General features: G+C 41.6%; 1 protein-coding gene across 4 annotated transcripts in view; it reads right to left on the bottom strand.

Annotated features, from left to right (window-relative positions):
* ANKRD26 (ankyrin repeat domain 26) overlaps nt 1–12,543 on the bottom strand; it is a 130,111-nt gene that overhangs the window by 65,929 nt on the left and 51,639 nt on the right. For all 4 annotated transcript variants that reach the window (XM_088457675.1, XM_088457677.1, XM_088457678.1 and 1 more), the window contains 7 exons: nt 11,856–11,976; nt 11,244–11,305; nt 10,083–10,179; nt 5,680–5,717; nt 5,518–5,593; nt 5,390–5,434; nt 2,914–3,120 (listed from right to left, as the gene is read on the bottom strand). In XM_088457675.1, the coding sequence (XP_088313801.1) occupies nt 2,914–3,120; nt 5,390–5,434; nt 5,518–5,593; nt 5,680–5,717; nt 10,083–10,179; nt 11,244–11,305; nt 11,856–11,976 (646 nt within the window). The remainder of the gene's footprint in view (nt 1–2,913; nt 3,121–5,389; nt 5,435–5,517; nt 5,594–5,679; nt 5,718–10,082; nt 10,180–11,243; nt 11,306–11,855; nt 11,977–12,543) is intronic.

Below are 12,543 nucleotides of genomic sequence, written 5' to 3'. Positions count from 1 at the left end.
ATCTTTTCGTGCATCTTTTTACCTTCAAATGAGTCTTATTCAAACAATGCAAATATAAGGCACAAGCAGCTTCTGCTGATTAAAATGATATGCAGCATACCTATGTTCTCTGTGCGTCTGGGGGTGCATCTGCATGCAAAAAGCTACGTTATAGTGTCAGCGGCTGTAACACTAACGTAATGTTTAGCATGCAGTCACACACAGAATATAGGTATGCCACAAAGTCTAATCAGCATAAGCTGCTTGTGCTATCTATTCGCATCACTATGCGAATAAATACGCATTTGAAGGTGAAACAACGCTCGGCGCTACAGAGTCACACTCAGCTCCCGCGCTGTGTGGCGCGACTTGTAGTGCAAGGAGGATAGATGTATGTGGGCAAATCTGTAGATATAGGCTAAAACAAGGAAATCTCAGTAACATTGCTAGGAAATAATTCAGGTATTTGGTTAACAATTTGAATGAAGTGCATATACTACTCACTGGTAACCTCCTAACAGGGATGCTTAGGCTAAATTTCCATGAGTCCTTACTATATTACAGAGGTTGTTTCTACAGTGCATCACTTGCTGAATGACCCATCTTGCACCAAATTAGCTCAAATAAGGCAGAAAAAGGGACTGACAATACTAAAGATATAGGGGAATCGGTACGATACCCCCGGCTGCCGCATGGCCGGGAGTTCGAATCCCTGCAGTGGCAGCCCGACAAAACAGCAGAGCCAGGCAGCGGAAGCCCGACAGCGCTGGAAATCCGATCGTGGTAAGGTAAGTATCTACTAATCTAACCTAACCCCTCCTTAGGGGTGCCTAACCCTAACCTCCCCCCCTGTGCCTAACCCTAACCCCCCCCCTTCCCCGCTGCCTAAACCTAAGTCCCCCGGGGTGGTGCCTAACCCTAAGTCTCCCCCCGGGGGTGCCTAACCCTAACCTAACCCTCCAGGGGGGTGCCTAACCATAAGTCCCCCCCGGGTGCCCTAAACCTAAACCCCCCCCCCCACGGCTGTCCGCTCGCGGCGCCCGGCGTCGGGGAAATGACAGGCGTCTAGATATAGACGCCGGTCATTTATCCCACGCCGGGATAAAGCAGTGGGGAAGCCGGCTGTCGGGAATCCAGTAGCCGGCTTCCCGATTGTATACCGATATGGGGAATGTAACTTTTGTGACAAGATCAGTGTGTGGCCTGATGTTTATTTAGATGTTTATGTAGTATTAAATGCTTTGTGTGAAGGTGCGTGTTCTTATGCATCTTGTTCCAAAATTCTGCCACATAGGAGGCCCATCAATGATGATGATAATAAAGTTATTTGCATTGTAATGCATTATTTGTATTAAGGTATTGGCATTTTGTATTAAAGTCTGTTGACACAGGATTCCCATGTAAACTAGCATTTTGTCTAAAGGTGGGTACACACCCGAAAGATATATCTGCAGATCGAGTGATCAGCAGATGGTCATTCATACACACTGAACGACCATCATCTGTGCTGCAGCAGGTCCCTGGGGCGTGGCCACGTCGCCTTCAAAAAACAAAACAAAAACATTTGCGGTGCTGGGGAGGGGGGTGCTGTGTGCCCCACAGCCCGGTGCCCAGCCAATGGGGGGCGCGATCAGAGTGATCGCTCCCTCCTTTGGCATAGGAGACTGCTGCTTTAGCAGTCTCGGACAGTGTCTCAGTGCAGCCCAGCACACAGCAGTGTGTGCTGGGCTGCTTCGGATGGGGAGCTGTGCCGTAGTCGGGTAAGTAGTACCCGCTCGCGGCTCCCCCCCCTCTGCACCCCTATGTACGGGCGATCGGCTTATCGCCCATACACACTTGACGATGGACAGATATGTCTGCAGATTTATCTGTTCATTGGCTGTGCAGCATAGCCAATGCAATATGTCTGTGAACGACGTTGTTCACAGACATATCGTCTGTACACACTGGCCGACGGGGGCATGATATATTGGCCGATCAATTGAAACTTTGCTTTCTTTATGGGCCTGCAAAGCAGGAGAACATTGAACTTGGTCCCTGCACTGCAGTCAGTGAATACAGTCTGGCCCTTTGCCTGGACAATAGTTGGGTATGTGTTCCTGACAGTCAGAATCACGACACCTGTACCTAAGTATACTACCACTAACCTAACCGCCCCTAGTGCCTAAGCCTAATCTCCCCCTCCCCCTAAACCTAACCCTTCCCCCGTAGTGTCTATTCCTAACCCTCCCCCTAAACCTATCTTTCCTCTAACTCCGATACTTACCTTCGGGATTCCGGCGGTCTGGATACTGGAGCCAGGATCCCGACGCTGTTGGGATTCAGGCACCGTTATTTAGCCGTCGGCATCTCGCACGCTGGGATGCTGACTACATTCCCCTGGACAGTGCTCCAAAGACACAATGATAATACTTTTAGCTTAGGGCTGACTGGTAGGCTCCCTGTTTGATGAACAAAAACAGATTTAGTTAAATAATATTACTCCAAAAATAGATATGTGCATTTATACCGTAATATAATACAATTAACAAAAGCCAGAGGTGTGTTATTTAAATGCACATATTTTTGAAATAATATAAAAAGGTACTATTGTATGTGATTTGGGAACTCAAAGTACCATGTACCAGGAGGTGGCACATATGGCATCTTCAGATGACCAGCCAGCTCTGTGTAGGCAAAAAGAATTAAGCATTAGTCCAATATCCTCACACCTTGCACATCTCTTTCCACTGTTTCAGTTGGGGTGCTCAAATGGTGTATCACCACCTAAAATAAGTCTGTAAATAACTAACAGGTTGTTTCTGTAAATAACTAGCAAGTTTTTCCTGTAAATTTGAACATAACATTCACAAAGTATGAAAGTCAACAAATAAAATCAGATCGTAAACTGCAAACATACAAGCAAACTAATCTGAGGCAATTAACTGAATTTACCATATTCGCTGTTCATACGATCATCTTGTTGGATTTCTGGTACCGAATGTAAGGGGTTGGAAGGCACAGCAGCAAAGCCTTTTGGTGGAACATTATCAGGCACTGTCTTTGGAGAGGTGCTTTCAATCAATTTATTGTAGGACTGACTCACACTCTTCAGGGCATGATTTCCAAGTGAATGGCTTGTTGAGTCCCAATCAGATGCATCTAAACAAAGCATAATTATATAAAAGGTAATGTTTTGCACTTATTAGATTTTCACCTAAGTATTTAATTAGTATTTATTGTGGTTACATCAGAAACAGATCTGACTTATTAAGATCACACGATAGCAATAAATGCTTTGTTGCCAGACAATTCACCAGCAGAAGACCAGACTATTACTGGCAGAAAATTCAGATAAAAAGGATTTTTCTAAGTATTGTAAACAATACTTTGGTGCAAATCCCAACATTGGCATCGTGACTCTGCAGCATGATATTGGGTGGTGTCAGATATATCTATTGGTTGGCACTTTCCCCTGCCAACTAGGAGACACAAATTCACTAATATCTGGTCAAACAAGAAACATTACATTTATTTTAAAAATCGGGATTATTGCAAACCTTGGGGTATAGTTGGTTGAACAGGCTTCTCCCCTATATACCCATACGGCTACAACAGCATTTCAGTTTTGCACTTGCAAATTCGAAATAGACAGACTGGAGTATATATGAGTGAGAGGAGAAAAACCAGCACATAAAACAGAAAAGAACATAACTCAGAGTGTTAGGGAGAACGTCCAGTATCCCCAATGGAGCCAGACAAAGTGATTTAGGGGCAGATTCAATTCGCTGCCTGACTTACAGCAGGGTTTTAGCTCCCGGGTTCAGTGCCCAGAGCTATGCAATTGTTGCTCGCTGTAAGCCCAAAACTAGCTCGAGAAGTACCAGAAAACACGGATTTCTCTTTGCAACGGAGGGTGCGAGCAGAAACACAGCACCTGTCCACACCACAATTTAGTACTAGAGTGTGCACATATAAAAAATAAAGCCATAGTGGCGCCCTTAGCCTTAACCACCTTTGCCTTGTCAAATGGGAATGGAGGGGGCTGGAGTGACAGATGGAGGGGCTGAAGTGTGTATTATGTGATTCTTGCTTTTTCAAATGTATTTTATGCGGTTCTGGATTTCAATATGTATTTTAAGTGGCTGTGGTTTTAATATGTATTTTATGTGGATCTGGCTTTTTTCTGTGTATTTTATGTGAATGTGGCTTTTTCAATGTTTTCTATATTTCTCTGGCTTTTTCTTTCACTTCAACAGTGAAAAAATTATATTGGGAAGATTATGTAAATTGTGTATTTTCAATGTGTTGTGCTCGCCCCCATTGTGACTAAAAACAGGGGTGTGACGCAAGGTCAAGCTCCTGGAAATTTCATACCAAAGGCATGTGCACAAAAATGGGGTGTGGCCTTGTGACAGCTAGGCCACTCCCCATTTATGCACACGCATGCTATCGGCTCTTTAGTTTGACTACAGATATTTTCTGGCTCTTTGCCTCTGACTAGTTGGCCACGCCTGCACTAGACGATGACTAATGTGCCCCGACATCTTTCGCAATGGGGCCGGCAGTGACTGAGCGACGACGGGGGCGGATCTGCATGCAGGAGCGCGCATAGTCAGCGACATAGTGGATACATATTAGACATTGTCGACATATTGTCTAGTGTGTTCCTAGAATAAAAGGACCACAAATAATTAACACAGTTTCACTGAGGCACATTTCTGATAAATAAAAGTGGGAAGCTACAGTCAGGTACTTAGCCGTCCAGCAGGCTACCCCAGACCACCACTGAGGAGGAAACCAGTGGGCGTCCTGCAGACAGCGATGCTGAAGACCCAGTGCCAAGGAGGCTGTCTTGTGCCGATGCCAGCGTCCTACGCAGCTTGTAGGACCGCACCACCACAGACATAGCGGGAAGACAGCCAGGCCACCCCTCCTCCTCAGGAAGCAACCACTCTCTGTCCCTAGTGCAGAGCCCCGGATGCATTAGTATCGACGGAGAACCCGGCCGCTGCAGACAATCACAATGGAGGAGCCCCAGGGACCTCAGCCACACCACATGCCCTCTAAAAGGGTGAAGGAGCGCTGCACTCCAGGGTCCAATCGGTCTCTAGGAATGTCTGGGGAAGCGACCAGCCAGTCCACCCAAGGCCACATAACGGCAAGCCTCCCTGCAGCCGCCACACTGCTGCTGAAAGCTACCTGCAGCAGCGTGGAACTAAACTAGAAACAAAAAAAGTTACAAATAAATAAAAGCCCCTAACTTATAACTACGAGGGCTACAGCCCCTTCAAAGGGTGCCCACCCCGCAGGGCATTTAATTCGCAGTGCCGGCTGGGGGTTGCAGAGGAGAGGCGCCAACTCCTGTGGACCACATCACAACCCCATGGTCCTGTGTCCCCCAGCAGTGAAGAAAGAGAAAATACATTACCTTCAATATCATCTGCATCGTCCAGACCTAAATCTGCCATGAGATCTACAAAAACAATTAATAATAATTAATACACTAGGATATTTAAATTACCACTAAATGAATTTATTAAAAATAAGTTCCATTACCTTGCTTGTTATTGTTCTCAATTGATTTTGCCAACGAATTAGTAGTGGAGCCATTGTTAGATTGCAAAAATATATTCTGTGGTTAAAAAAAAAAATATATATATGTACTTGTATTACAGAGAACATCATGAATTTTATAAGTAAAGATTATTAAATTGATACCTTGTTTGTTTGCAGAGCAGTCATTTTCTCAGACACCTCTGAGGGGAAAAAAAAACAGATGAAACAATGTTACAATTTACTTTCACCACGATGGCTTCATGAAAGATGACTTTAGGCTCAGGAAACAGTTCAAGAGAATTAATATTGCAGAAATACTTTAATGCATTACTCTTGCAATGCGGGCCTGTGAAAACCACTTTGAAAAGATATGGTTAACACCCATTTGCCTAAAGAAGTTTTCATACAGCATCTTACAGCTTCTTGATGGTCTGTATTACATATCAAACAAACAAAAATGTTTAGTTGTACTTTAAATAGAACCCTGAAACTTAAAGACAGTGAAAAGTATAGTTTCCACCGATCTCCGAAGTATTTTATTAACACTTCTACAGCAGCCTTATCTGTATTTGTTTGTAGCCTACAAGAATAACTATCTGTAAAAAAATGTATACAAGAGAGCATCCGATAGTGTAATAATCACTTTACTCTCACCGATAATTTCATTTACAGTATTTGACGTACTACATGGCAACCCAGATAAATGATTTAATGTTGTTTACATTCCCACGCAGCCTCAGCAAATATATATATACAAATAACATGGCAGGGAATATTGAGGCTGCCATGCAGTACGTAAGGAAGGTAATTAGATTTATCAGAGAACATAATTTTTTTATTTCCTTCCATGTTCTCCATGGGAGACCTGAGAAATAACCCAGGATTTTTAAAAGAAAGTGACCAATCCATGCATATAAAATACTAATTAAATTCTCAAATTTCATCCACACTGAGGACCTTATTCAGAGGCGGCCGTACGGTCTACGACCGCCTCGATGTTTTGCCAGTGCGCAGTGCGCACTAGTGATGTCAGTGGAGAGCTTCCGGCTCTGACAGAGCCAGAAGCTCTCCGGGGCTTACGACAAGTGAGACCCTACCCTAGGGTCTCGTCGTAAGCCCCGATGGTCGCGATGGTCTTTGACCATCGCGACCATCACCCGAGCGGTTGTTAGAGCTGTGGGTGTTAACCCACAGCCTAACGACCGAAACAGAGGCGGGCGGTCAGGATGCAAGCGACCGCCCAGTTTCTGAGCGACCGCTTGCATCCTCCGACCGCCTCTGAATGAGGCCCTGAGTGTCAGCTGAAGCTACGACATCTAGAATGCAATGTTGGGAGAATGTATGAAGTGATGGGCAACCTGCAACTTTGTATATATCATTTATTGAAGACTTAGCTGTGTGCACCCACAGGGTTTCCACCATCCATTAGGAATAAACCCTAAAATATTTTTCGCACTTCACAACCATTCCTCTTAAAAGCCTGTGAAATTAATTATCCTACCCATCCTGCAAGAAGGATCTTGTCTATAAAGAAAATGTTTTCCAGAATTCTCTGCTCTTGAAAGATAATGGCTCTGACCAGGTGTAGAGAATGTAATATTTTTTACTTTTATTTAAAGAATTCTGAAGAGAGAGCTAGAACTACAAATTCTTGGTTGATATGAAAACACTACTTTGGGTAGGAGAGCTGTATTTGCTCTCAAAACCATTCTAATATCTGCATATACAGTACTGTGCAAAAGTTTTAGGCCAGTTTGGAAAAAATGTTGCAAAGTAAGAATGCTTTCAAAAATACAAGTGTTAATAGTTTATTTTTATCAATTAACAATATGCAAAGTGAATGAACAGAAGACAAATTTAAATCAAATCAATATTTGGTGTTACCACCTTTTGCGTTCAAAACAGCATGAATTCTTCAATTCATCTAGATACACTTGCACTGTTTTTGAAGGAACTCGGCAGGGAGGCTGTTCCAAACATCTTGGAGAACTAAATATATAGCTTCTGTGAATGTAGGCTTGCTCAAATCCTTCTGTCTCTTCATGTAATCCCAGACAAACTCGATGATGTTGAGATCAAGGCTCTGTGGTGGCCATATCACTTCAAGGACTCCTTGTTCTTCTTTACACTAAAGATAGTTCTTAATGACATTGGATGTATGTTTGGGGTCGTTGTCCTGCTGCAGAATAAATTTGGAGTCAAATCAGACGCCTCCCTAATGGTATTGCATGATGGATAAGTACCAGTCTGTATTTCTCAGCATTGAGGACACCATTAATCCTGACAATCTCCAACTCCATTTGCTGAAATGCAGCCCCAAACTTTCAAGGAAACTCCACCATGCTAAACTGTTGCCTACAGACACTCATTATTGTACCGTTCTCCAGCCCTTCGCTCAGAACTGGAGGAAACCAGTGGGACCAAGGTGCACCCATCTAGTGTTTAGAGAGTCTGGCCAGAGGGGGTCTTCATAGTAGAATTGCGGCCAAAAGCCATACCTTCAACGTGGAAATAAGGCAAAGCAACTCAACTATGCACGAAAACATATGAACTGGGGTGCAGAAAAATGGCAGCAGGTGCTCTGGACTGATAAGTCAAAATGTTAAATATTTGGCTGTAACAGAAGGCAGTTTGTTCACCGAAGGGTTGGAGAGCCTGTCTGCAGGGAACAGTGAAGGTTCCTTGCAAGTTTCGGGCTGCATTTCAGCAACTGGAGTTGGGGATTTGGTCAGGATTAATGGTGTCCTCAATGCTGAGAAATACAGGCAGGTAATTATCCATCATGCAATACCATCAGGGAGGCATCGGATTGGCTCAAAATTTATTCTGCAGCAGGACAACAACCCCAAACATACAGTCATTAAGAAATATCTTCAGTGCAAAGAAGAACAAGGAGTACTGGAAGTGATATGGCCCCCACAGAGCCCTAATCTCAACATCAGGTCTGTCTGGGATTACATGAAGAAACAGAAGGATTTAAGCAAGCCTACATCCACAGAAGATCTGTGGTTAGTTCTCCAAGATGTTTGGAACAGCCTCCCTGCCGAGTTCCTTCAAAAACTTTATGCAAGTGTAACTAGAAGAACTGATGCTGTTTTGAAGGCAAAGAGTGGTCACACCAAATATTGATTTGATTTAAATCTCTTCTGTTCATTCACTTTATTTTTTATCAATTAACAAAATGCAAACTATTAACACTTCTATTTTTGAAAGCATTCTTACTTTGCAGCATTTTTTCCAGACCTGACCTAAAACTTTTGCACAGTACCACATATTTGAAAATGGAACCTAGAGTGTGAACCAAGTACAGTAGATTCTAGACCCAGATTAAGGTCCTATGGTGCTACTACAAGTTTAATGTGTGGATGAATCCTATTGACTGCTTTAAAAATAAATATATTTTTAAGAGATTATCGAACACCAATCTTTTAAAGGAATAAACTAATTGTTGAAACCTGTATATTCAAATTATTAAAAGGCCAATCCTAATGTAAATTTTCTGGTAATCCAGTACCTACATTATTACTAGCAATAATTGGATTGATAACTCTGGAACTGCACAAGAGTCTACTTCCAAACGCTATACAGGTTGAGCCTCCCATATCCAAAATGCTTGGTACCAGGGGTATTTTGGATAACGGAATATTCCGTATTTTGGAATAATTGCATACCATAATGAGATGTCTTGAGAATAGGACCCAAATATACACACAGAATGCATTTATGTGTTATATACACCTTATACACACAGCCTGCAGGTAATTTTATACAATATTTTCAATAATTTTGTGGCTCAAGCAAAGTTTGTGTACAGAAATGAAATTCAGTTATGTTTCATATACACCTTATACACACAGCCTGAAGGTAATTTTATACTATATTTTTAATAATTTGTACCTTAGACAAAGTTTGTGTACATTGAACCATCAAAAATCAACGGTTTCATTATTTCAGTCATGCCAAAATTATTCCGTATTTCGGAATATTTGGAAATGGGAGTCCTCAACCTGTAGTGCACTACTAAACGGTCCCTTGACTCAAAAGATCTGGCTGAAGAGTTAGAGGCCAAGGTGGCTCTATGAGCCTTCCCCATGCTACGGCAAACCACAACCATCAAGGCCTGTTAGGGTTTCTGTTTTTTTTTCTTCTATGTATTCACATTTTAAAAGGATTGTATTAGTGTTGATATTTTTAGTGCATATAGGGAAACTTTTTGTTTTTATGCTGTGTATAAAATGTTAGCGCTTTCTATACTTGATGTCTAGGTGATCTTCCCAGAGAAATGGCGCTAAAGAGAACATAAGAAATGCATATGCAGTATAATAAGTTCCAAATATAAACACTGCCATCAGCCACCCTATTTGTATAAATTTTTTTAACCAGAATGCGCACATGCAGACACACTACTGTATCAATAAACCCATTTCACTATAGCCGAGACAAAGTTTAAAACGTGAACTTGTTAACAACTAATTATTTATTAAATCACTTTATTTTTATGAAAATTAAAACAGATTTATATATTGTTTTCAGAACAATCATAAAAAAAGATTGGCCGCCATTACCCTCATTGGATTCCTCCGAAATACGCTGCATGGCGGCCTGAGCAGCAGGATGAGGAAGGTCACTAGAAGATTGTTTTCTTGGGCTTTCCGAGGCAGACTAGTTTGAGAAATGGCAGAGAACTGAGTAAACTTTATCCATAAACGAGCATGTAAAAAATCTATAATATGCAAAGCAATAAACGAATGGTGAAAAGAACGGAACACCAAATGCACACATCTTTGTAACATGGCACTTCATAAAAAAACCATCATAATCTATAAGGCATTTGTAAATGAGGAGTTGATTATGAACCACTAGATTATTACAATTAACTGGCTATACAATATAAAGAAGAATAATCTAGATAAAATATTCTGGCTTCATATTGTAAATATGTAACTTTACATTGTTAGTTTTGTATTTCAATTTCAATACAACACTAAATTAAAATCCCATATGATCATTTTATAGGCAAGGCTCAGATGGGAGGGAAGTATTGTTTTATGCTTGCTATCAGCATTTATCATTTCCCACCCTAAAGGTCCTGAACTTCGTCAGGGGGTCCTTGGCTGACGAAACTAGTTGGGCATGGTTCGGTGTCTGACATTGGACGTGGTGTCGTCACGAGCTGAGTCCCAAGCTGTTTGTTGCAAGGAGAGCCAGACGGCATTGCCACTTTGTATAACGTGGATATCTATCACCCTGGTTGAGTGCGAGACGGCCGCTGTTTACTTTGATGCATGTGAGCTTTATTACACTTAGTAAAAGTGATTGACCTGTTTTGAATGTAATTACCCTCAATTTAAATCTGAAAGTCTGCTGTTAAAGCACATCTTGTTTGTTTCATTTCAAAGCCATTGTGGTGGTGAATAGAGGTCAAAATATGAAAATCCTGTCAATGTCCCAATATTTATGCACCTGACTGTATGTATGTATGTATGTATGTATGTATGTATGTATGTATGTATATATATATATATATATATATACACACACACATACATACATAGATCCATGCATCGCGGTATACAGTAATGGCACTATGGCTCATGACAAAACACAGACTATTTAGAAGTACATTCAGTAAGCCATCTATAACGCATATCCAAAGAAAATGATGGCATATTCCATGTTTTCTACCCACAGCATACTTTATCTTTTGCAAAAGGTTTGAATCCTACCTCAGAATCCCAAGGTGATTCAACATCATCCTCCTCAAATCCCAGTTCGGACATTAAAGCAACTAATAAATAAAAAAAAGTTAGTGTAAATTGCTTAAGATTCACACAGGACAGTAAACTAATGCAATATTTATCAGTTGCATTCAATATTATTATGAATTAAAGCAACTTTGCCTTTCATTATTAACAAGGTCTCTCCCAGGGCTTTACATAAAGATTATTTACCCAAGAACAGGAAGAGTTTTACAGGCTTGTGCCAAAGTTCTCTGTGAGGTGGGAGCTTCATACTGTTCTGTATGACAGGTGCCTAGAACAGGTAAAATCGCCACCGAACCTTCTTATGGCTGCCAAATAACCCTGTTTTGGTATTGTACTACAGGAGTTGGAATTTACTTTTCAGGTTGTTAACACATTAAACACTCAAAACTACTCCAACATTGTTTATTTTGTTATCTAGGTATATTTATACAGAGTTCCTGGAGAGGAAACTGAAAGGTCTAAGGTGAAGATATCACATTACCAAACAATAATAGATAGAAGTCAATGCATAACAAATAATATTCCATAATATACATACACGCACACATATAATATAAGTATGTACACACACACCTTTTCTGCCAGCACTTTCTCCACCAGGTTGTACTTTTACTGGCCCAGAAATGTCTGTTCCAACTGAATGTCCAGCAGCTACATCATCTTCATCACTTTCGTCAGCAGAAGACGACTCTTCCTGAAACAAAGGAAAGCAATTAAAATGAATAAACAGTGAATAGTAATTATCCAGTATTACAGTGCATTACCTATAGCTGGTTCGGTTATTTCCATATTATATTCAAGGAGATGCGGTTAAAATACAGACTGTGGGGATTCCGGCAGTAAGAATGCCGGCACCGGAATCCCGACACCTGTCAGAATCCCAGTGTCGGCATCCCGACACCTGTCAAAATCCCAGTGTCGGCATCTCAACCGCCGGAATCCCAACACCTGTCAGAATCCCAGTGTCGGCATCTCAACCGCCGGAATCCCTAGAATAAGTACCAGGGTTTGAGGAGGGTTAGTGTTAGGTTTAATGTGTGAGGAGAGGGATCCCGAACGCCAGCACCCCGTACCCAAGTCGGGTTTCCGATATACTGTAGGACATGCATAATTTAGAAAAATAAAACGATGTACTGTGCTTCAACTAAAGTATATTCAGGAATTTACATTACTGTCAAAAAGCTAAAATAATGCTCGGGAGAAACAATCAGGTAAAGGACTGGAAGGACAAAACCAGTATATCAAAGCAGTAGCAATGAAC

Source organism: Taudactylus pleione, unplaced genomic scaffold (genome assembly GCF_031769625.1).
Source record: "Taudactylus pleione unplaced genomic scaffold, aTauple2 ptg000041l, whole genome shotgun sequence".
Classification (NCBI taxonomy): domain Eukaryota; kingdom Metazoa; phylum Chordata; class Amphibia; order Anura; family Myobatrachidae; genus Taudactylus; species Taudactylus pleione.
Note: the sequence above shows the minus strand (reverse complement) of the source record. Positions and strands in the feature narration are given on the sequence as shown.